At 40.9% G+C, this 25,138-nt stretch overlaps 1 protein-coding gene across 1 annotated transcript in view; it reads right to left on the bottom strand.

The window, feature by feature from the left end:
• Positions 1-25,138, bottom strand: part of RBM33 (RNA binding motif protein 33) — an 81,891-nt gene that overhangs the window by 41,580 nt on the left and 15,173 nt on the right. The window contains exons 5-10 of the mRNA XM_026052998.1: positions 22,882-23,182; positions 21,651-21,761; positions 17,080-17,251; positions 11,808-12,016; positions 9,835-10,159; positions 3,889-3,947 (exon numbers count right to left, since the gene is read on the bottom strand). Coding sequence (XP_025908783.1) covers positions 3,889-3,947; positions 9,835-10,159; positions 11,808-12,016; positions 17,080-17,251; positions 21,651-21,761; positions 22,882-23,182 — 1,177 coding nt within the window. The remainder of the gene's footprint in view (positions 1-3,888; positions 3,948-9,834; positions 10,160-11,807; positions 12,017-17,079; positions 17,252-21,650; positions 21,762-22,881; positions 23,183-25,138) is intronic.

The raw sequence follows: 25,138 nt of genomic DNA, 5'->3' as shown, positions 1-25,138 counted from the left end.
CATTTTACTTTTGAATTCAACACTTATTTGAAAGATAATTCCATGCACTAAGGGGTCAAAGGAAAGAAAAGTTCTGTGCATTAAGAGAAAAGCTTTCTTAAAGCAAACTGGTCAGACAGACACTAAAACCATCTCATTTTGTGCCTCTTCAGCCCATTCCTAGTTTCAAGCTGCAGCTCAAGTTGATGAGAGCTGGGGGACAGACACCTGCCCGGCTGCCTTCAGCAACGTGAGGATCTCCAGAACTTTCTCCTCCCTCCAAACACCCCGTTCCAGCCCCTCGTTTGGATGCCAGGGATGCCCCCTGTTTCTGGCCGAGGAATTCTGAGAGCAAAATACTGTCCTGCTCTACCCCGAATCGCATGTGGCACCCGTGGCACCTTCGTGTGCTGCTTCTTAAGGACGTGTGAAAGTAGAGCAATCTGAAAATGGCTGCAATGTTCATTAGGTTGAATAGAATCAAATAATTTTTAGAGAGAGAAAAAAAGCTTTTCCTTAGGCAAATGCTAAACACTTAGGAGCAGAATATGCTGGAGGAAGGACACGTGGGATTTCAAAAAAATAAAAAAAATTAGGATCAACTTAGCACATGAAAATTACTGGTGGAAAAATACAGCAATTTTGCCAGTTTCACATTAAGAAAGGACTTGGCCTGTGCTGTAGGACAGTCAGTCAACAGCAGCTTAGGTATAAGGAAGCGTTTTCGAAACCTTTTGCATTTTTCCTGTTTTTCTCCCCTTATTTTGCCCCTTCTTCACTAAAACGTGGCAATTGAAGGAGAAATGAGCCCAGGCAGCGGCCATCACCGGGAAGGCACCGCAGTCCTGAGTCCCGCTTATGGACCTGGCCTCAAACATCAACAGAAGCCAATCCCTTGGTCAGAAAAAGGGTGACAAATTCAGAAACGCCACCAACTGCTCTGGGATTAAAGGCTCCTCCATGTTCCTTTGGACAGATCCATCCCAGAAGATGCTTATCCCTAAAACGCCAGTCGTGACACCAAGGCAGCAACTGGGAGACAGGAATATTTGCCCCTCGAAATCGAAGGCAGGTGAGGCTCAAAACAAGACCTCCCAAAAGCCTCCGTCAAAACCCTCGGCCTGGTCTGTCCTTGGAACGGCTTAAAGGGAACACTCAGGTCACGCCTGTGTGGAGCCAACTTAATTCAAATGCAGTATCAGCATTAGCTCTGGTTAAAGATGCAGATAACTATCAGTTCTAGCAACAAATATTCCAAGAATAAACCCCTTCCTGAGACTCCCAAAACTGAGATTCGAGGCTGTTAAAGGCATTTAATCAAGCCCAACTTGAAGCAGACTCAGTCCTGATCAACATCACGCTGATTTAACCCTACACGTTTCTCATAATTCAGAGCTCACGGGCTCATCACAACTTTGCACATCCTTCTGTAAACGAAGGATCAACCACTACGTGGTTACAAGTCACTTTATTGGTCAGAATTAATAACACTGGTTTCCAATGGATTTATGACTTGCAGTTGATTAGCTCTAATTGAAGCTCTTCCCAAGACTGGAGCACAAGGACTCTCCATGCCAAGAAGTTCCTCTGCCAGATAAGATAGGAACTTGGAAGCAATTTTCTCCTCGAGTTAGAGCACTGGACACTTGCAGTGCTTTCATCATCTTTAACTTGATACCTCTGCAATAAAGAGACAAAATAAACCATCACCTTCAATATTAAATGCAAAAGCAGATTAAAAGTACTTATTTTCACTCAAAAATCAAGAAACGAAACCATCAGAAAGTTATTGGATTGCTATTCTTTGATAGGGCGATCCTAAAAACAAGAGCAAAGCCAAGTTGATATTATTTATCCAGAGATCCCTTTGTAATCAGAAAGGGGATGAACGAACAAAATCTGCAGCGATTCTTTGATCTTCTTCCAACAGCCTGTCAGCAAAGTTGTCTCTACTCCTATAAGTCAATATTTACACACAAACAAGTGAATTTTAACTGCACCAAGGCATGTGACATGAAAGGGAGCAAAAGGCAGTTCTGCGAGATCAAACCTTCAAGTCAGAAAGCAAATTTGACTTCAGCTCAAGAGCTAAATATACTACATCGAAGAGAACAAACAGGAGATATGTACACAGTGGCACTTAATTCCAAATCCCAATATGACTGATAACCTACAGAAAAATTGATCAAGTACCTCGGAAGGGAAGGCCATGCTGTTCTTAGTCAAAGAAAGACTAAGTAACATTCTCAGGGTCACATAGCAGGTTACTAGCTGAGCAGAGGAGAAAAAACCCTCAGGATGACCACGGCCCCGTAGCAGATACCCTTATTCTAAGACATCCTTCCTCCTCTATATGAAAAACACAGACTCTTTCCCAGCTTGTTGGTTACACACATAGGCAGCAAATATCCCACGTTTTCCTTAGGTGAGTAAGATTCCTACCAAAAATGTTGAGTCTGCTTTATTCCATTAAAAAAAAAAAACACGAGATTTAATTCTCAGCTATGTTTGAGGTACTTCTCAACAGTTCAAAAACAAAACTGAACAGAATTAAAATCTAATTTCACAGTCTATTTAAAGAAATTAATTTCTAATTTTTCTACATTGATGTAAACACACTTCAAAGATGTCAATTACAACGGATTTACAGATAATTCCTTGTCTTCCAATTTCTTTTCAATCCCAAGTCATGTTACTGGTAAAGGACTTCAATGTTAAAGAGCTGAAAAATGTATGTTGTCATTAAAAAATAATAAAAAAGAATTCTCTAAAGTGAAGAATATTATTTCCTCCAAAAACTACAGTAGATTTGAGCACAAAAATATGTCCACTTAAGATGTCGATTAAATAGAATAATGTAAGTTACTTAAGGTAACTGCAGTCTTTAACATTTTTAAACCTCATAGAAGAAATATGGTACTAATATAAACGCTCAGCTACTGCACAAATTATGGACATCACAACTCCTTAGCTAGACGTGTTGTGAGAAAACCACTGCATCTCAAAAGCATCAGATAGCACATGGCAAATAAAAGTCACAGCAGGTCCCCCAAATCTGCTTCTTTCCAATACATTTGATCTCCGAGTAATTTATTGTGAGACTCCACACAGATGTTCACAAACATCCACTTTCCCCCTTCCACACTGCAAACACTAACAGAGGGGAACTTCTGTGTATTTTATATCTTTGGGGAAAATAATATATGGGTCCTCATTTAAAAAAGACTTAAGGTAACAGTGCACAAAATACTTTCTTTTGCTTACTTTCACGCTCTAGAAATCGCATAAACTAAGAGTTTAAAGACAATATATTTGTGAAATATTGAGAAAGCCCGAACGTGTGCACTCCACTCACAGATGGAATTAATAAATCAAGGGAAAGCAACCTCGTGCCGTGTGTGTTTGGGAAGTTAGGGACTCACCAGAAAGCAAGGTCATACAAAACCATCCCCCTTTCTGATATTAAAAACATGAAGGCATTTACGCACCTGAAGTAATGACAAAATGAAATTCTGCTGATTTCCACAAGAGGAGATAAATGCTGCTTTTTAAGCTGGGGGATTTTTTCAAATAGCCTTTTATTATATCAAATAAAATAAGGATTCTATTTATACAGAAAGATTCCAGTAATAAAATGAAGCCCCTGTTCTTTAAGACAAGATGCATTCCTGCTTCTCCCACTGGAGGGATTGGTTCAACAATTTTACAGTTAAACAGAATTAATTCTCCCCTCAGAAATCCATTGACCTTAAGCTTTTAACAAACATTTCCAAACTGCACAGTGTATTGTCAATATTTACAAATCCTTAAAATTATATTTCACTAGAAGAGCTTTTATTTGCTATATTAATATTTCTGTGCAAATGTATGCTTATCCATCTCCGAGAAGAAGAAACAGCTGCTACTCACGGGAAATCTCTGGGGTCCGACGGCAGGTCTTGGCTGGGCTGGAACTGGCAGCAAGGGCACTGAAACAAGAAGCACCTTTTAACACCATTTGTTTCACCTAATGGGCATTGTTATTTCCAAAGGAAGTTGCTTATGAAGCCGTGATTAAAAGCAGCTACATTTAGTCCCCACCTGGCATGGTCTGCACGTTAAGCAGGCATCTCCCCATCCGCTCCAGGGAGCAACAGGGCAGTGTGGGGTCTCCTCACCCATCCCCACTATTTAATTCCTTATCTTCCAGAATTCAATGGCCTCTTGGTTCATAAAAGCTATTTAGAATTGCCTCAGCCAAAGATTCCTCTTTGGCAAAGCTGGTGGAGACTCGAATGATTATCTCATGTTCACCCCCAGGTTCTCCTAGGTCCCCTCCAGGCTCTCCACCAACTTTCCACCTTGGGCACAATCACCAAGCTGCCAGTCCCACATGACTAGGGCTGCCATTTCAGAGCTGCAGAACAGCAAGTCTTCTTCAGGAAAACAGTTTGTTCAAAATGGAGATTTTGGAGGGATGAGAATGGCTGATTTATGGATAACTGTACACCAGGAGGCACGTTACCCAAAAGAGCCCCCCTCACCCTCCCAAATGGTGGATCGCCTTGAGGACAATAGCTTTTTCTGAAGCCTCAACGTGACAAAGTGTAAAGACAGAACTCCCAATTTTCAGGGCATTCCCCTTCCCGCCCTTTCTCTTTGTCTAAACTATTAAAAAATGTTTTCATGTTACAACATAAATGAAAGGCCTGGAAAAGCAGCAAGACATTTCAATTAAACAGGCCCAAATATGTTTCTTCAGTTTCTCAAAAATTTTTAGCTAGGGTATTTTTCTCCAATTGGTTTTGAGCATTTTTGAAAGTAACAGGAAAACTGTTCCCTGCACAGGGTCCAATATCAGTATTAGTAGCTCTTAGACAAGAGCTACTGCGTTACCCTTCGCAGTAGCCAAGGCGCTAAGCAGCGCATCCAACAAATCCCCAGCTTCGCTGCGCTTCCCAACGCTTTGGAAAGATTCCTCAAACACCCTTTTTCCTTCATTAAGGAAGCACAAGAACTAATGTAATCCTGGTTATTTTTGTAGTTCCCATCCCTGGCTTAGCAGGGAACTGGCTTAGATGGGAACTACCAAGCTCAGCAGCCTGGTGCCCTGCAAGGGCTACATACAAACTCACCATCGGCCTACATGAAAAACTGCTTGAACACCTCATCTTAGTCTCCAAGAAACATCTATCTATATTGCACAGCCACAACATGCTGGAAAGATAAACAGCATGTTCCTGAAGGAGCTGGAATTAAAATAGTTCGGGTGTTACAGGTCAGAGAAGCACTGAGAAAAACCGCATGGGGGGACAAAAAGAAACATCAGCTGAACAGAACCTGCATGTGTCTATTTTGGAAGCTGCCTCTGGCAGTGACCTATATTTGTTCATGTGTTTTATATATAATTATATATATTTAGACAAATGAATTTAATATTCATGAAATATGATGGTTCAAACTCAATCTCCCTTCAATGCTAGGGCTCTCCTGCTGAAGCAGCAAATAACCCTTTGCTTTCCTGATGTCAAATCTTGCCCAATGTTGAAAACTGTGTTTCAAAAGCACCACGCAGCACGTTGTTTGGCACTGTTTAGGAGGATTACATTGCTCTGAGCTGCAAATACTATGGCTACACCTGAACAAATGAAGCAATTCCCATGCTAATCATTCAGAAAAAGTACAGTGCCATTTTTCCCAAGATGCTCAATAGGTTTTTTCTAGAGGTAAACAGCACGCTCATTTACTGAACTGCCACAAACTGCTCACTAGGGACTCTGGCAACATCTGAAATGTTCTTTAAATAGTTACCTGTGTTATATAGGGGGGAGAAATTAAGGGGGAAAAAAAATCTCAATATCTAAAATCCATGACTGATTTAGTATATACGTCCGCGATCCTACTGCATGTCAGTTCATCATACTCCAATTTGGATGTGTTACATTCCAAGTTATCATTTATAACACAAGACTAATTTACAGAAAGGAACACAAAAGAAAACTGTATGATGGATGAGCATTTAAAAGACATGGGATTCAAATCCTGCAAAAGGCTAATAGCTGACCACTAAAACCTGAAGAAATTATGAACAGAGGCTCACACAGCCACTTCAGAGTCTTTGATGGATTAAGTCCCTCTTAGTCACAACTGATGTCTCAAAAAATGTAAAAAAAACTTGAGTGGAAATTAGGAGAATGAAATTGTTGAACCAAGAATCGAAGTTGGACAGAGAAGGTGATCACGAGAATAAGTCAGTAACAGGACTGCTCAGGAGAGCCTCAAACTCACTTTCAGGCTAAAACAACTGGCTCCCAGAAGTCTCAAACATGATACTTTATTCTAATGGTAATTTCATGACAATTTATAGGAGGTCCAGGATTACTTTAGGAGGTATGGATATAGTATATCCAATAAAAAGTAAACTCAAACCGAAAGGTATTAAGAAAGTAAGACTGCGGGATTTGGAGTCAGAACAAACAGCCTTGATGGAGACCATATATGTGGGCTCAATTACCAAAAACACGAGGTCTGTTCCACCTCCTTCACACCTCCTTTAGCCCCAAAATAAATGATGCTGCAAGGCAAACAGTTGCCAACTGCCACGTTCTGCCTCAAGCAGAGACGTTAATCTAAGCAGGAGTTCTTTCTGAGGCAGTAATGCAGGGATTTTTGGTCTTTTGGGTCTTTTTTAGTTTTGGGTTTTTTTTGTGTGTGTTTTTTTTTGTTTGTTTGTTTGTTTTGTTTTTTTTTTTTTCTTCCTCCTCCTCCTCAAGGAGTTTAGAGCAGTTTTCCTTACCCTGACATTTTTGCTTCCCACTTACCTGCAGTAACTGATGCTGAATATGCAGAGATTGGCCTAATGATGCATTTTACTATGCAAATATCACTGAAGATTTCAAAATTGTGCTTCTCCCTGCTAAGGTCCTGCTCTCATTTTCCTTAGGGGTGCAAATGCAGGTACTTTCAAGTAAGGAATCTCTACTGCTAAGAGACCAAGGGACTGAGAAGGCTCCTACTCACAGCCACAGCAAAAGACTGAGCCTCCCATACACGTTCCCAAATAAACAAAGTAGATGCAAGTTTTACAGTGACTTAAAAGACTGCATTTAAGGCTACAATGCACATCTACTAGTAAAAACATTCAGTAGATCATTCTTGCTGACAATTCCTTTGGTAAAATGGAGGGCACTAAGGTATTTCATGTGAACGAGTTGTCCTCAATGCACCTGATTCTCATCAAAAAAAGAAATTTCTTCTATTAAAAAAATGCATAAATGATTCTGTGCATCTGCTGATAGGATGACTATACTTTTATCAGTCAAGAAATGAAGGAGGTGGATCAAAAAAAGGCTGAATGAATTCACAGGGCTGAGATGAGTGGCACCAAGTCCAGCAGGAGGCCTGTGACTAGCAGAATACCCCAGGAGTCAGTCCTGGGTCTAAGCCTGTTGAACTTAACCATCAATGAGCTAGATGAAGCGGCCTGCACGTACAGAAGAATAAGCCCAGGCACCAACACAGGTGACCTGCTGGAAAGCAGTTCTGGATAGAAGGACCTGGGAATCCTGGTGGACAAGCTGACCACAAGCCAGCAACGTGTCCTTGTGGCCAAGGTGGTCCATGGTCCCTCCTGGGTGTCATTCAGAGCAGTTTTGCCAGCAGGGATGGGCAGGGATCATCCCCTCTGCTCAGCCATGCTGAGGCTGCACCTGGAGCCCTCACTCCAGCTCTGGGCTCCCCAGTATGACAGAGACCAACAGAGTTAATGGAGCAAGTCCAACAAATGACCACTAATGTAATGGACTACAGCATTTCTCACAGGAGAATGGGCCGAGAGAGCTGGGACAGTTCATCCTGGACAAGAGAAGGCTGAGAAGAGAGTCTTGTCAGTGCAAGTAAGTACCTGAAGGGAAGGTGTGAAGTGGAGGGGGCAGAACCTCTTCAGTGGTGCCCTGCACAGACTAAAACACAGCAAACTCTGCCTGCATATTATGGAAAAAAAAAAAAAAAAAACATTGCTTACTGTGAGGGCTGTGAGGGTGTGAAGGTTGCCCTTAAAGAGATTTTGGAGATCCTTAAAGACTGAGCATGGCCCAAGGCAGTCTGCTCTAGTGAGCGGGGGGTCAAATAGAGAGGCCCCTTCCAACCTCATCTTCCTCACCTGCATGTGGCCATTCACAGAATCAATGGCAGAAGGCAGAAGTTTTGAAAAACAGATTACAAATTTTTACTGAAGACATCCTACGATGCAGAGGTAAATAACTCCATTAAAAGGAAGCACGGAAAATCAAGAGAAATACTATGTTGGAGAGGTCCCTGGAACACTGAGCATGGCAAGACTGAGGCAAAGGGGCAGCCACTTGATGATGAGATGAAGAAAAAATGCTGATATAAAATATCACGGTGAAAATACATCAGTAAACTTCTGAAACCAGGCAGAAGCATGAGCCCCCAGGAGCCATCACTGGCGTTAGGAGGAAACTCGGTCACCTACATGCAGGAGATTTGTTAATTAAGGAAGGAATTTAAGAAAGTTCCATCTCCACATGAGGAAGAACTTCTTCCCTGTTAGGGTGACAGAGCCCTGGAACAGGCTGCCCAGGGAGGTTGGGGAGGCTCCTTCTCTGGAGGTCTCCAAACCCGCCTGGATGCCGCCCTGTGCCCCGTGCTCTGGGTGTCCCTGCTGGAGCAGGGGGGTTGGGCTAAATGATCTCCAGAGGTCCCTTCCAACCTCAACCATTCTGTGATTCTGTAATTACATCAACAGCAGGAGAGGCATCTAAAGAAGTCTAAAAGCAATTTTTGTTTCTCTTCACAAAAGAGATACCCAGAACTACTGCTTTCAGAATGTTAAGAAAAATGCACAGAAGGTTTATATCCAAGTCCAAAGGCACTTCTGGACTGCTTCCAGATAATCTGTCCTCATGCATAATTTGGTGGGAAGCACTGATTTTATCCGACAGGAAAAAGTGAAATAATCTCTGGGAAACCGCTACTGTGAAGCCATCTGTGAGAAGCCTAACAGATTTATCTCAACTGGCAACAGACTGCCAAATTCCCACCTTTGGTTGGGCAAATAAATCAAGCAAGTGGCTTGGAGTTCTGCTGATTTGTGGGGAAAAATATCTAACACTCACATGTAAATACATACCTAAATATTTCTAGACACAAACACGTAAGATACAGGCACGATTCTGTCTAGTCCCAACCAGAATCACAGATCAGAGTTATACAGGCATCCTTCTTTTTTTATCCTCTTGGGGATTACACGCTTCCCAAATAAGTAGTAATGTTAACAGCTCTGCTGACAGCTGTCCTAAAAAGTGTAGCCCAAAGGGTGCTGGCATTAAATAAGTTACAGAAGTGTGTACTTCTCAGGTCTGTATCAAATAAATCATAGCTGTGGTGCTGAAAGGAGAACCGAAGGCATGTGTCTTGTCAAATAAGGATGGCAGCTTGTATCTTGCACACAGCAATGGCAGTTCAGAGAGCGCCTCAGTGCATCACACTGATCTAGGTGGGTGGTCATTCTGGGAATGCTTGCACGAGCCTAAAATGATGTGGGAAATTATAAACTGCACTGCCTACCTAATTCTGAAAAGCAACTTCTGCTATTTTTAACACATACCCTTTTCAATTTCTTCTTCTACTTCATTTTGCAGGTTTTCCATTACAGTAACAAAGACATTAAAATGAAAAGGGCTGGCCACCATCCAACTACATTATATCTTACTTGGGGCAAAATATTTGTTTTAAGGAAAAGAATAGCAGCTTGAATCACAAGCCCGTTACGTGATAAACAAAAACTGCTGCATCCTTGGCACAGAGAGAGATGAGTCACACTCCAATGACTGGGAAGGCGTTCGGAAAGCTCACCTTGTACAGGCGTCACTACTGTCCCCTTGAAATGTGGGTTTATATGTATGTTCTTCGGTTGCTGAGGTGTCACTGGCGGTGGAGTCATCATTATTCTAGGGGTTTCTATCTGAGGGGGCATGTGTAGCCCTGGAGGAGGGGAAGAATGATGCTGATGCTGTAAAGGAAGCAGAGATTGTAACTGTTGCTGTTGCTGCTGTTGCTGCTGCTGCTGCTGTTGCTGTTGTTGCGGCTGTTGCTGCTGCTGCTGCGGTTGCTGCTGCTGCTGCTGGAACAGACTCCTAACAGGTTGCTGGTGTGGTGGAATTAACCTCTGTGAATGAGTCTAAAGTCAGACAAAAGAATAAAGTCAATATGCTTTACAGTTCAAATATACTGACAAATAAAGTGGCACAAAACCAAGCCACCTTTGAAAAACTACTAGGACCAGATTTTAAGAAAAAAAGGTCTTTCTCCTATCACCAAATCCCCTGAAGTTGTTAAGAGCAATCAGCACAAGAAGCAAAGGAACACTTAGGACATTAACGTGAGGGCAAAGAGCAAGGAAGAGACAGAACCTGCTACCAGCCAGCAGCAGCAACCAGGATGCTCGGGCTGAACGTCACCAAAGGCAGCGCTCGGCCCTCCAGCTTTCACACTGTGTCCCCCTAGTCCCATATGAGGGCTCTGAACGTGTCACTGCAGGCTGCCATCAGTGGCATTAAGGCCTCTGTGGTGCACGAGAGGAAGCTCAGCCCTCAACCCCAGCACAGGACCACTAGCTCTTCCCTCCCGCGTGCAGGAGCCTCTCTCAGATGGCAGCCCCAATGGTATCACAAAACTTCAAGAAAAAACTTGATAGAAATCAGAAAAGACCTCACTGATACTAAAATTGTTCTCTCAAGAACTCACAGACATTACCAAAAAAATAAAAAAAAAAAAAAAAAAAAAATCAGTCTTGACCCTTTGTCCTGTTCCTCTCAAGAAGGACGCAACCCAAGTCCCACACAGGTTCAAACCTTTCAGCTACTTGGGACCTATCTGTTTGTTTTCAGCAGCCACACATATAAAAGCTAAGCAGTTACCAAGTGTGAGTATGAAGATGCTGGGAGAAGCACAGAAACTGTTACATTTCAAATGGAGCAGCAAAGATTGCCAAGGAAACAAATGTGATTCCACCTTTCCTGTTTTAAAAGCAGGAAAGGCTCCACTGCACAGGTGTCAACAGGGGAGGAGCCCATGGACTCCTGCTGGTGACCAGCACCTAGAGCTACCACTGCTGAAATAAGTTGTATAATACCAATGACCTTGTCCTGCAAAAGCACACACAAACCCCAGCTTCCAGTATACGTGAAGAAGGATTAAAAAAAGTGGGCTACTAGTGGACTACCTCTTGACCAGACATCTACTGGGTTTATGTTACATGTAAAGTCCTAAGACAGCAGAAACTGATTTATCTAATTGCGTTTACCTTCTTCTGTTTGTATTTGCCTTCAGATTAATATGGCGGAATTTTTTTTTGAAGTATCACCAAAAATTTTAGTTTGATAATGAAAAAAATCTACAGAATCACATTTCTTTCAACTAATTTAGCGTTAGTAGTTGGGACAAACATGCCTACATATCCCACACAGAGAACTTCAACGTAAGAATCAATCTATTGCTCCATTTTTTGCTGCTGCAAAGCAGAAATATGCCTAATTCATACATGTATGAATCAAAATTCACTTTTCATTTGTGGACTTTGCGATTCCTCAAGTTGAGGCCAGAAACAAGACTCATCACCCCATTACACAGAGCCCACCCTGCCCCGCAAGTGTAAGTTTACGCTGAAATTTCTTCAAAACTTCCCAGTTGTGAAGATTAGAGCAATCGAGACCCATTCCCACTTTCAAGGGGAAAGGGAATTCATCGAGATTCACAACTCGGAACACGTTTACCCCCCCTCCCCCCCCGAATTCCTGGGAGCAGGAATACTTAGGCTGACAAGGTACCATGGGGGCGGGCTGGCTGGGCAGCAGCGCGGGCCGGTGCTCCTTCATGCGCGCCCTGTCGCCGTTGTCGCGCCGCTGGTCGCCCAGGCCGTGGCACAGGACGGAGCCTCCCCGGCGCCCTCCTCTCCTCGAGCCGTAGCGGCCCTGCTTGAGCTGCCTCTCCCTCTCTTCAAACTCCAGCAGCGCCGCTTTGGCCTCCGCGGAGAGCTCTGTTGGGAGAGGAAAAGGGGGAAATATTAAGCCTCGTGCTCAAGAGGCACGAGAAAAAGCCGTGAAAGACATCACTGGAGCTACAGAAGCATCACTGCGAGGAGCACAAACATGTGCAGGCGCTTTGATCTCCTTTAGGTGGCATGTTAACATTTCATTCGACACCGACGAAAGGGAAAAAACGGGCAGAACGTAGCAGCCGAGGGAAACAAACACCAAAGAAAAAGGTTATTTCTGCTGCTGAAAGTCGCCTGTTTGCTGCGGGTGAGACTGCGGCTCCTTTCACGTTTGCAACATCTTAAATAACATCTCACTTAGGCACTGAAAGGCTATGTGGCGCATGGAAAGCGCCTGCAAAACCACCAGGAAAGGCTCCGAGGAGGCCCTGCATTTAGCTGTGCAAAATCTGTCCTGAAAACACACACACACACACACACACTCTGAACGCATATAAATGGTAACTGGCACAAGAATTCCGTCTATTCATAAGAAAAATACTCTTCTTAGTGCTAAAGGATCCTGCATGCACAGTCCACTTTTTAGGGCAGAATGGTTTTACTGCTAATACAACAAGTGATGGCTGTATCTAAAGAGCAGAATACAAATACTTTGCATCTCACCACCTTCTTCAGGCAGCTGGAGACACTAGCACAGTGTCCCAGCCTAGCTATAACACCTTCCATCAAAAATATCCATCTACAGCTATCAGGCAACTAAGAAAATTTACTAGAAGCATAACACTTGAAGCTGCTCAAACCACCATTTTAAACATCTTTGCAAGGGAGCTCAATTAGGTTTTGAGGTTGAGAGTTGCCTGAAGCACCTGCAAGGCTGGGAAGGGCACATCTCCCCATCAGCAGTTCTTCCTATTTGCCTGTCGGCGCTACCTGCACCATGAGCTGCACAGACAACACATGTGCGTGTGCCAATTATCAGATGCTACCAAAGCCTATGGAAATCAAAGGCTTTTTGATAATAAATGTAATTTAAAATTATTTTCTGAAGCTGTCAAATACCCAAGACTAAATCCACAAGAACTACCGTATTTCTCTATTTCTGAACAGCACGGATAGTTTCCCTACTGCCTTTTCCTCTTCTCTCCCCTCTCCAACATAGGAATTAAGTGTTGTCATATCTGACTTTACAATCCCATGAGCCAGATACTCCTATGAAATGCTGCCTTTGCCCCAGCACCTGCCCAGGGAGCTCGGCAGAGCCCAAGACCATCAGGCTGCACAAGTAAACTCCTCTTGCAGTCAAGAAGGGGTGAGAAATTGCCCTCCCCAAAGCCTTGGGGCGCTACGCAGCGTGCACACTGGGGATTCCTGAGGAAAGCCAAGCCAAATGTTCCTGTATGCAACGTAACCAACAGCATCAGATGCCACAGCCAACCACCTTCACTCATGCTTAGCTCCCGTGATTAAAAAAAGTTGGTTTAATGGGGAGCCAGGGCTCTGACTTCTGGGGTGTCCTCACCTCACACAAGCCGTGTTTCTCCACGGGCGTGCGAGTGCAGAGGCCATCGTGGGCTGCCACTGCTCTTTGGGAAAGAGCCCCAGCTCCCTCCCGATCCCTCTGGGAGCGGGTCTGGCAGCTCCCTCCTGGCTTCAGCCTGAGGTACTTGGGTCTGGCAACTCCCTCCCTACTGGCTTCAGACTGAGGTACTCGGGCCAGGCAGCTCCCTGCTGGCTTCAGATGAGGTATTACTGTGTTGTGACTAGGGGGCCTGAGGGTCTCCACACCCTTTCCAAATCTAATTCTGGGCATAAGGCTATTCGGAAAGTTTTCTTCCAGACTAGAACAGATAGGCCAGAGCTCGGATTCCTACAAGACACGATGATGTCCAAGTCTCAGCGTCTTTACTGCACTTGAAGGACATCAAGTAGAACTAACTGAAGAAGAAGGGGTCGCACCAAACAAGACAGTTTCAGAGAGCTAAGCTGATGGAGTTCAGGGAAAGGATGACAACACCCAGGTCAAAGCCTGCTCTAATGATTTTTGACATGTCAGGCACATTTCAGTTCCTTTAAACAAAAGGTAATAAATTCTTTTCCTGCTCCCAACAGTAGTTCTCAGCCCTCCTAGGCTGCATCTTTATAGGCACAACAGACACATGAAGATTTTCTGCTAAAAAGAAAGAATTCTTAGCAACTCAATTTTGAAAAAAATCTCGAATTCCTCATGTATTCGTTATAGTATCACTGCAGATAGGTACAGACAGACACGTACAGGACACATATGAGCACAGAAGCGCATTAAAACCCTTTTTTTCCTTAAGGAAAAAAGGAATGCAATATTACATTAACACATCAAGCCTACTTCCCCATGACTTGCCATTGCAGGCAATAAAGTTCACCTATTATTAAGAACTTATTATTATTAAGAATGATATTATTAAGAATTATGCTTAAAGAGAGAACTGCAGGTTTGGACCCTTAGAGACAGAGCACAAAAATGAACACTCATGCAGCAGAACAAACTCATTCCCCATAAACAGCCCAAGCACTTAACGTTGCTTCCTCAATATATATATAAAAAAACATTTGCAACTTAACCACATTCCAGAACTGCCATATAAAATCTCTCTCTCTATAAAAAACTACACACAGAATTACATATATGCATGTACAGATACACCACCTAAATTGAATATAACAGAAAATGTTTTCTTTTCTCTTTTTTTCTTTTTCCCCATCATCCAGACTTGTAACCCAATTATACCATGCACTTCTGCACACACTGCAACAGGGCAATAGCAGAGCATGCATTTTAATTTCCTAGTTTTGCCTGAAGTCTCAGCTGCTGGTTATCACAGCGAACATAAATCATCTAGGCAGGGGACAACAAGAAGTATTACTGCATATGATGATCATTCTCACCACTCTGCAAGGGGCTTTCTGAATTTTTCTTTATTAACCAAAAGAAAATACTTTTTAGAGCTATGTCAAGCCCGGCCATTCTTCTTCCTATTGCTCCTTAACGAGTAAATTGATGTGCAAGCTCAACTCAGTGAAGAGTTCGATGATGAAGAGCTACATATTTCACTAAGATGATAAACATCCCGTCTCCAGCAGTCAACTGCCCAGTCTTCCTACAATATCTCTCTCCTTTAAATTTCAGATCCACTAGTTAGATCATTTTGGAGAAGCAAATGTTTAGGAAAGGTCTCTGCTATAGCCATGAGAATCCTCCACATTTTTAACAGGTTAAAAATTCTCCTAACCCGCCCTGCTGCTCTCCCACACACAGTTAATGCAGTGAATCAGCAATTATTTTTCTAGTGTCTCTAAGTGTCAAGATTAATTTCACTACCCCTGGTAATAAAATGGTTTCAAATGACATCTTTAATCAGCAAGAAAGACTGCACTCCTCCAATAGAGACAAGCTGTCACAAAAGGTCACCAAAATGTGACAGGATAGAAATTACGTTTGTAACTTGGACTGAAATGTTAATTCCTCCTTAAGTATTTTTGCAACTATGTTCAGGTTTTGAAGTAAGCAGATGTAGCTCTGCAATGAACTCTCATTTCTTTAAACCAGCTCTATTTGGTTTAAAAACTTGCTCTAATCTCAGAAATGAGTTGGCTCTTGTTTGGTGGGTGGCTCTTGTTTGACAATTTTTGTTTTTCCTGCTGTTTTACTTTCCACTAGATCAGTTATTTGGTCTCTTTATAACAAATTAACACAGAGAAACAACAGGAACAGAGATCATTTCACAAATGCATTTGCATTTTTACCAAATATGAGTTTAAAAAAAAAGTCTATAAATTCATCCACATTTGCATCTTTTTTTACTTAACATCCTAGAGCTACATCACAAGTTACCCGTGTGGGATATAATTCCCAAACTCTCTGCTGTCCAAAAGGCATTATTTTCTGGAAAGAAGGCAGAAGCATGCAGTCATCAAGTTCAGGCTACGCAGACACTTAAATTTCCAATCTGAGAGTATCTCCTGCTCAAAGGGAGGCATCAATCTTGCAGCAATACTGAATGAAGAGAGCTCATATTCCTGTAGCCTGGCAAATCTATAAATATCAAAAAATAATTCCTTCTCCAAGTAGTATCTGGCAATTAACAAAGAGTATCTGAAAACCTGCCCTCTTTGCTAACTCATACCTTGCATACCCTGAGCCTCTGTAAAAGATCTGACCTTTTTCCTCCATGGTTTGACTTGATATTTCAGTTCAGTAGCACATCCAGGAGAATGGTATGTTTTTCTGAAAGCAAACTTTAAAATCCTCACCTATATCTTAATTTCTTCACTAATACATTTTTAAATGCTCTGTATTGCTCTCATAACAGTCCTTCCTTGTCACAGGCTGCTACCTGCTTGTAGCACCATGAGTGTGATCACCCCTGCAAACCCTACATGAGCAATAGGTATGTTACATGGGCAATACACTTATCTGCAGTGTAGCTGGTCCACTCCAAAGAAATAAAAGGGATCCTGTATTAGATACTTGAGTATCCAGGATACAGGAGGAGTCCTGAAATTAACTGTCAAAACATGAGGCAAGATGATTTTTATTTACAAACTGAAACAAGGCAAATAAGAAAGGTGCAAATCTGCTGGAACTAACAGCCTCTTTAATGCATTAGTGACACGGAACAGCCTCCCTAGAAATCAAACACACTCATGCTCTGCCACTAAGACAAGACTAAAATTTATCCTTTTAGGCACTAAAGGAGCAAGTTTGGGATAAGACACCTAGACCACTTCATGCTCAAGAAGCTGAACTCAGAAGAGGAGTTTCCCATACTTTTCTAACCTCCACTAAATGCATTTGCACAGATGAAGAAAGGTTTCAATGATCAAATACTACCCTGGTTTTCAAAATACTATATATTTAGACATTATCCAAGGAGATGAAACTCCAGATATCAGTTTAGAGATGGTAGTTTACTAGTTTACATGGGCAATTTTGGTACAGGCCAGTCTAAGTCAAAAGACTTCTATTCTATTGTCAGAAAAATGTTTAAGAACACTAAGTTTTGGCGAGTGAGCCTTTCCATTCCTTCTATCACAGCTCTTCAAAGCAGTCCATTGCCACAGAACCTCACCCAAAGTTTCTGGAATGTTTCTCCTCTCTCTTGTCACGTCTGATAGCCTAATTATTGTTCCTTCTTTCCGCTCCGTTTTGAAACGTAGTCGTCCAGACTCTTCATCGTCATCCTCCTCTTCATCAGATTCTTCTTTAGTCTCTTCCTGAAGCTCCAGGGATTCAATAGCTGCCTGAAACACAAAACAGAGCAAACACGAATACTGAGAAGTTGAGTTTTTCATCAACAATAAGACTTAGAAGACAAGACTTTACGGTCCCTGTATACGAGTTTTTCTAGTAGTACGCATTAATTCTTTTACATACCTTGGAAAATAAAGATCAATGAGTATTAAGGGTTTAAGGATGTTTTAAATACATAGACATTAAGCATAAATTTTGAACAGCTACAAGCACAACATACTGCAATATTTAAGGGGATAAGAAATGTTTTGTTAGAACCATCATCTAAATAGCAACTACTTTGGGGAATGGATTAACATTCCAGGATTGACTAAGATATCAGGATACTGAGTATTAGTAGATTCCAGTAATCTTGATCCTCAAAATAAATGACTGGCAACAACTGCCATTGTTATAAAAAAATATAGACAACCTCAGATTTCTCAATTACATCCTCCTAGAAAAGCACAATCTCTACTTTTTCTCCTCCTCAAATATTCCCCTGTTTTAATTCAGTAGCTGATGAAGAGCATGTGGAACCGAATTACATAAAATTTGAATAAACTAAATGTGTATATTGGAATGCTGCTCCTTTGTCCTCATTTACATTCCGGGTCTCTCTACAGCAGAGAACACTTATTTAGATGAAACAATGTCCCAAATGAAAATGGATTCCTCTCCTCCAAATTAAACAAAAAAATTAATTTCATTTTCCTCTGCTGGCATGATGTTACACAAGTCATATTTGATTGCTGGAGTTGAAAATTAGAAAATTTCTAATATAGTATGATTTTCCATAAAATATTTGGTTACTATAGATTTAGGTTTTTTCTTTTTTTTTTTTTGCTTCACAAAGATGCACTAGAAGCCTACTGGCTGATTTCTTAGACTACACATGCATTTTAATTCCTGGCACAGCCATTAAATGTATCACAACTTGTATGCTGCTTGACGAGAGAAAGAAAAGACACGAGTGAAATACAACATGCAGGAAATGGTTTCATCTCCTAATGAACCAGAGTGGTGCAGCAATTTACACGAAAAAGGCATCACCAAGTGTGTCAATCAGATGGACAGATACTAAGTCAAACACGAAGACAATGATTTAATGGCAGGATGGTGCTAGAGATCGCAAATTTCTTTATCTCAGATGCCAACTTCATCCGAAAACAAAAAGAAATGCCAAGATTAGCAAAGGATCTTGCACGATGATTTCTACTTCAGGAGCAGCATAACAAGTGAAGCTCAAGCTAGTGCTTTGCAAGTAAAAGAAGGAGAACAGACAGCTTTGGTGTGGTGAAAAAGTGATCTCGGTACTTAGTTATCCCAGGTCATTTTCAATTGAAAATCTCCTCCTTATCTCGGATGTATTTCATCCAATGCAAGCACACATTTAAGCTTAATCATTGTACAATCAGACCTGTTAAAAATGCTTCAAGGTATAGCTAAAGATATAGCCAAAGTTTTAAAATGTAAGTCTTAAAGTTTTTTTTTTTTTTTTTTTAACCTTTATTTCTTTGCACAGACTTTACTATATCAAACTATATAGCTATATAGATAAATGCACAGCCCTTGAAGTCACTTGACTTTTCTGACGAGGCTTCTTCCACTCTCCTCAAAGGTAGTTTAACATTTCCCTTTATGACACCTTGCACAAAGCTACTAAAAAGCCTGGCTGATTTTTCACTGTGAAGAAAAATACTGACCTAACTCCCACCACAGGGTCAGAGTTCCTGCCATGCTCACTAAGTCATTAAAAGCAATTATGCCATAAATCCCAGCCACTGTCCAGAGGTCCCCTCCCAGGGTTAATCTGTGTTCCTGCCCTAGAGCACTCCTTCCCATGCAGTTGTAAGAAAAACAGACAGAAAAAGCCCAAGGAAAGCATGAGAAAACACTAGTCAGTCTCAAAACCTGTCATCTTGTATCCTAGACATTTTCAAGCGTTTCCATTCAAGGGCTTTTGGGAAGAGAGAGTAAGATGTGCAAGGCAAGTAAGTTTTCCAAAGGCTAAAACAGATCCCTTTCACAGAAGGTATCAAGAAGGAGACACAAACGCATTTTATTCAAGTGAAGAAGCAATGGAGGCTTCTACCACAAGCAAACACCAAGGCAGCAGCCTTGGGGATCAAGAAATAACAGAGCTGATAAAAAGGGTATCACACCTATGTCAAAAGCACCTGCACCTTTAAAGGATAAAAAGCAGGGATAGAAATACTGAAAGTTTCCAAGTATTTTTAAAAATACACTTAAAATCTAACTACTACAATTCATACTCGCCATTTTCTTTAGGTTTACAAAAAAAGTCTGCAGAATTGGATAAAAACTAAAATTTGTCTTTTAGGTAAGCTCAACTAGAACAATCTCACAGAAACCACTTGTTTTCTTTGAGAGAATATGAACTTAGGGGAAAACAAGCCAATATGTACATATGTATGTAGTACATTGAATTATATTCTTGATGAAGGTTCTTTGTTTCTTATCAGCTTACACCAAGACAGCTCAAATTAAGTTCTAATCAATGCAACGAGAAACCTTCCATCTTTCAAGAAAAACTGGAGACTTCACAGAAGATTAGTTCTGATAGCAAACCAACCAAGAAAACATAAATTCTAATTTCAGGAGGTCTCACTCTCAGGATTAGTAGAAATAATCAGTGGAAATAATTAGTGTTATTATCCTCAAAGTATTTAGGACACCGCATGCTCAGGTAAGTGGCAGTTCTACCACACCTGTCTGATGCTGAAATTTCTGCCTACTGGATTTTAATTTGTACCTTATGAAGACAGAAGTATGTTCTGAATCTCTACTACAGCTTTTCTTCAAGCTCCAGAGTGCGTTTGGTCAAAATGCTAGCAATTGGTCTCCCAAATTAACTTTATACTAGGAGTGAAAAGATCCTACTGTTTCAGAAGCAAGAAACCTGTGGCAACCTCCAAGCCATGTGAACAAAGCTGGAACACAGAATAAATTAATAATGTGGCCAAATACTCTGCAATAAACAACTCCTCTAACAGCTCTCCTAGGAAAGTCAAAATAAAAAAGAACTGCATTCTTGCTCTCTTTTGAACAAAAAGAATTTAATTCTGAGAATTATAAGACAATTGTAGAAAGTATGTTGGTTACAGAATTTGGACTAGTTTATATTCTAAAAGTTAGCTGGATTTCCTTAACTGGAAATACTGACAAGCTATGTACAGTTAGATGTTGTCCTGGCTTTCACCATTCCCTAGAGACTGTGGTTGCAGATAACCCAATTGCTTCAAACCACCAGCAGGAAGGTGCTTACAACTCAGTGAACGACCAATGAGCATTTCTTTTACGATCTTTTGTTTGCTTTGCAAGCTAGATTTAATAATTAGGAAGTAGGAAACTTTTAGATGTATTTCATATAGAATTATGTATTGCACAGCAAAGGACTGGACAGCAAAGGTGGCCCCTGTCAAGGTGTCCCTGTTAGCAAAGAGCATTGTGTCACTATAACGCTTTCTACAAGTAAGGAGTACCACAGCACATCTATTTGCTGGAACTTCATAGAGCACTGCTGGGTCTTTGAGGAATTAATTTCCTGATGAGTTAAGGTTCCAAAGAACAGAATCTGCCTATGCTTCTCAGCAGATATTCTACTCGCTCCTACAATTAAGAACTGGAATAAAAGTAATATTAAAACAGATACCTAGTGGAGAAAAGAAAAAAAAAAAAAAAAAAACACCTTTACCTTCCAAAACAAGAATTTGTTGCAAAGGGAGAACACATATAAGAGGATTGTTCCAAGCTACGACTAGTGAACACACCCTTGTTAGTTTTTGACATGAGCCTTCTGCTTGGGAATGATGGAACTCACCCTCTCTCCTAATGAAAGATCACAAATAAACTTCATGGAAATTTCCATACATAATTTTTTCAAAGCTAGCTGATCTTTTTGACATATCAAAGCTTTGGTGCTCACACTCCTTCATAAAATGAGATTCTAGCTCACTTGAGAACTACATCTGCAGAGTTAATACTGTACATGTAATAACAAATTATCTATCTGGAAAGTGGCACATTATAGATAAAAGGGCTTTTACAAGACAACTCAGACATCTTCTGCCCAGAGGAGACTCTGAAGCTTCTAGGGTTAAAACTAAGTTAAAATATGGACATTTTGAATTCTCCTTTATAAGAGAGTTGCCCAAAGGTGGGGAATGGGGAAATGACAAAAAAGAGAGACAGACAGAGAGAAAAATTTAACTGACAAACAGGGATACTAATCCGTTTGTCTCACAGAAAAATTAACATCAAAAATAATTCAACATTGGTGAAGTTGTATAGAGTTGTACCAGATCTTACCTAGCAACACAGATAAATTCCAAACTTCAAATTCTGAAACAACTGGTATTTGAAGTTTCTATTAAGCTCACAACATACCTCTTCTGATTCATTTGCCATTGCCTGGGAATCTTCTAGTTCCTCATCAGCTGGATAATCTTCTTGCTCCTCCATTGCTTGCTCATTATATGACTGCATGTAATCTTCATCCTGCAATAAGAACACGAGATGGTAAAAAGACATACTCAAACTCTAGCAAGAAAACCTAATGCCTGCTAAAGGTCCAGACTCTGTACACATCCATGTTACTGCTGTTGTTATCAGAGAGTATTGCATCCATCAGAAGTGTCAATTATAAGTGACAGATCATATAAGATGTAATTATCAGGGGTTTTAACTAGTCACACTAATTTCACTCTTACTGAAAACACAACCAAAACAGCTTTCATCCAGACTCCAACAATGCCATCATAAAGGTCCCAGTTATGTCTGGAGAGCTGCATCCTTTGATTACAAATTCAATGAACCAAAGACTGCAGTAATTGCTCACTGAAGGAAATGTGTCTACAAATCACATACATTAACACCAGGTTTTATCTTTTAAAAATATAAATATTCTAATACATTCTGTAGTTAGTTATATATAAGCTAGTTTATTCTATATAAATGAATAAACATGTAGTGCAAAAACTTTTTTAAAAAAATCAGCAAACTTATTTAGTAAACAATTCACTGAACACATCCAGTTCCAACCGAGATTAAATCACTTAGCTAGCAATTAAAGGCAGCGCATGTTCTTTAATACATTGCTTAAATTATATCAAATTATGCATGTGACATTTTCTGAACTAACCTCCAATCTCTTTATTCAGGTTTAGACAGTTCTCAGTTACAAAAAGGATGAACGAGCAGGACATCAATCACTTTGGAATATTAGCACCTTAAAGATGTCTTTAGCAGGTCAATAATCTTTTCACCTTCGAAGGACTTTATCAGATCTTGTCTAAAGCCTGGATAAAAGCTTTTGCATTAAGTACTTCTAACAATTGGCACTGTATCTCCACCACACAAAGCTGTTTTCTTCCTTAAGCATACAATCCTCAAGGTCATGATTCTCAACTGCCTTCCAGCATGACAAAGGAGCGTTACCTACCGCCAAACAAGCTGTCAACACAAACTTTGTCACAGCCTAGATAAAGAAACTGGCAGACAGTGATAATAGGTCTAATTTTCCCTCCTCCCTAGGGAGGTAAACAGATTTCCAATCAGTCTAAAACCCTATGCACGTGAAGCAATGTTATCTTTGAAGATACAATAGAAGGAAGCTCACTGGAAATTCATCTAGAGGTTCATTGATTTCAAGGTCTAGCACTTCATCTTCTTCTCCAGGCTCTTCCCCATATTCTATTTGGTCTTCTGACAGTTCAGGATCGTTGCCTTCATAATGTCCCTCCTCTGCATACTCTGAAGCATAAACTCCAGGTGCTTCTGATTTGCCATACACCAGTTCACCTTCTCCTTGGTCATATTCGGACTCGTGTTCGATGGATCGATCGTTCATGGTCTCCGAGAGCTCGTAGGACGTAAGCAGGCCAGATGTGGTGTTGAGGCTAATGGTGACAGCTTGAGAACTACAACAGAGGAGAAAAAGACTCAAAGACTGCAGCATAATGGTCAAGGGCCTTATGAAGACTGAGCAAAGCAGCCAACAGATACATATTTTCTAAGTTGGCAGACAAAAAATTATAGCTCGTGTGCTGACTCCATGCCAGGTGCTCGTAGCGCACACTGTACCACAGCTTATCACCAGCTGCAGCCTATTTGACCAAGGGGATCAAACCAACCAGATGGTCCAATGGGTCACACTGGCAGAAGTCCCGCTTAGTAACCAAAGAAGAAGAGTCAATTTTAACGCCAAGACTAACAAAATTACACAAAATTGCTATAACTGCATCCGTTTTCCCAACCTCTCAAAATAACCTATTAAACCTTTTATATATATATATATATATATATATATATATATATAAAATCATTACTACTTATCCTTCTTGATTGTCTTTAATTGAAGCTTACAACTTTTAAGACTTACCTTACTAAAAATAATCTACAATGCATACAGTCATGAACTATTATTTAAATCTGTAAGATTTATTCTAGTAACACAACAAGCAAGCACAAAATTTGAAAAAAGGGCAAAGGAGCTTTAAAACTGGAAAGCATCATTTCCAGGAAAAGCAAAATTCAGGATTTGCTGCTTAGGACAGCTACACTCATCATCAAATAGAAGAGTGAACTGGCAACTGCAGACTAGTTATGAGACTGCAGGCTTGGGGCTGGGGATGGAGGGGAAGGTCTTTGCAAATAAGGAAAACAATATTTTATCTGAATTACATCCCCATTACTCATTATTTTCATAAAAGTTTGGAAAATTTGGGCATGAGCACAAGATCCAGGCAGCTGGATCTATCAAATGAGAAGAATTAACAAGAAAACCAAAATATTAAGGATTATTATTATTATCCTCTCATCTGTGCAACACAAACAAGATTTAAAGGGAAGAAGAGGCAGGAGAAACAGGAGAGGAGCAAGGAGCTGGCTCCCTGGCATTAAAACTGCTAAAAATACAAGGTCAAACAAAACCCTGCTTTCAGGGAGTAATATCACAGCAAGCACGGCAACTGGGATTCTCTATTTTGACGGAAATGGTCCTGCCCTCATTCCTGCCAGGAATCTCAGCCCACCCTGATCTCTCCAGCACAGGAAGGCATCTCCACTTCCAAATCCATGTCAAAGATGAAGAGATGGCCATAGAGAACCACAAATAACCTTCTTTGGGCTCTACTCTCAGAGTACCATGTAACAAGCAATTAATTAAAAACAGCAGCACTGCGTCGCTCCTGCTCCACAACCACCTTCCCCCTTCACTCCAGTGGGAGTCCTAAAAACACCAAGACTCTCCTTTCTACTTAAGCAGCCCAGAATTCAGCACCTGTGTCACCCCCGAGCACTCTCAGGACAGGATTTCCAAATTGTGACGGAAACACCGTGCAACCCTACAGCCTCTGGAGGAACTGTGCTGCTGTGCAGTGCATGCAAATACTTAAGCTGCAACTTAAGATAAAGCACATTTTTTTAAGGCAAGATAGAGGCAAAAGGAGTTTAGAGGCAAGGAAAGCCTACAAGGCCATGGAGCATGAACAGAGCAAGATCTCTGCCAAGTATTGATAAATCACTAATAAGCAGAGGAGATAGTGTAATTTCTTCTTTATCTGCAGTTTTATAGCTTCTGGTTACGCTCATTTTATTAAATTCAAAAAAAAATCGTTTTGCTGGAATGTTAATAATGCTACTGAACATACTACACAGACACAATATTAGGTAGCTGAGCAGGTTAAAAGCAAAACAATTTTAAGGATATATCAACAACTTCAGTTTGGAAAACTGGTTTGGGTCCTGTTTGGCATAGAAAGTTTTAATAAATTGGTCTCATGTTTACAAAACCCCAGGAGTCTAGAAACATAACCACGGGGGGAAATATTTAGCAGCAATAGTAGCGGCAATAGCTTTGCATACACTCTCCAAAA

The sequence above is a fragment of the Nothoprocta perdicaria genome, unplaced genomic scaffold, assembly GCF_003342845.1.
Source record: "Nothoprocta perdicaria isolate Ctin4 unplaced genomic scaffold, notPer1 scaffold_95, whole genome shotgun sequence".
Classification (NCBI taxonomy): domain Eukaryota; kingdom Metazoa; phylum Chordata; class Aves; order Tinamiformes; family Tinamidae; genus Nothoprocta; species Nothoprocta perdicaria.
This window is presented reverse-complemented; position numbering and strand designations above follow the sequence as displayed.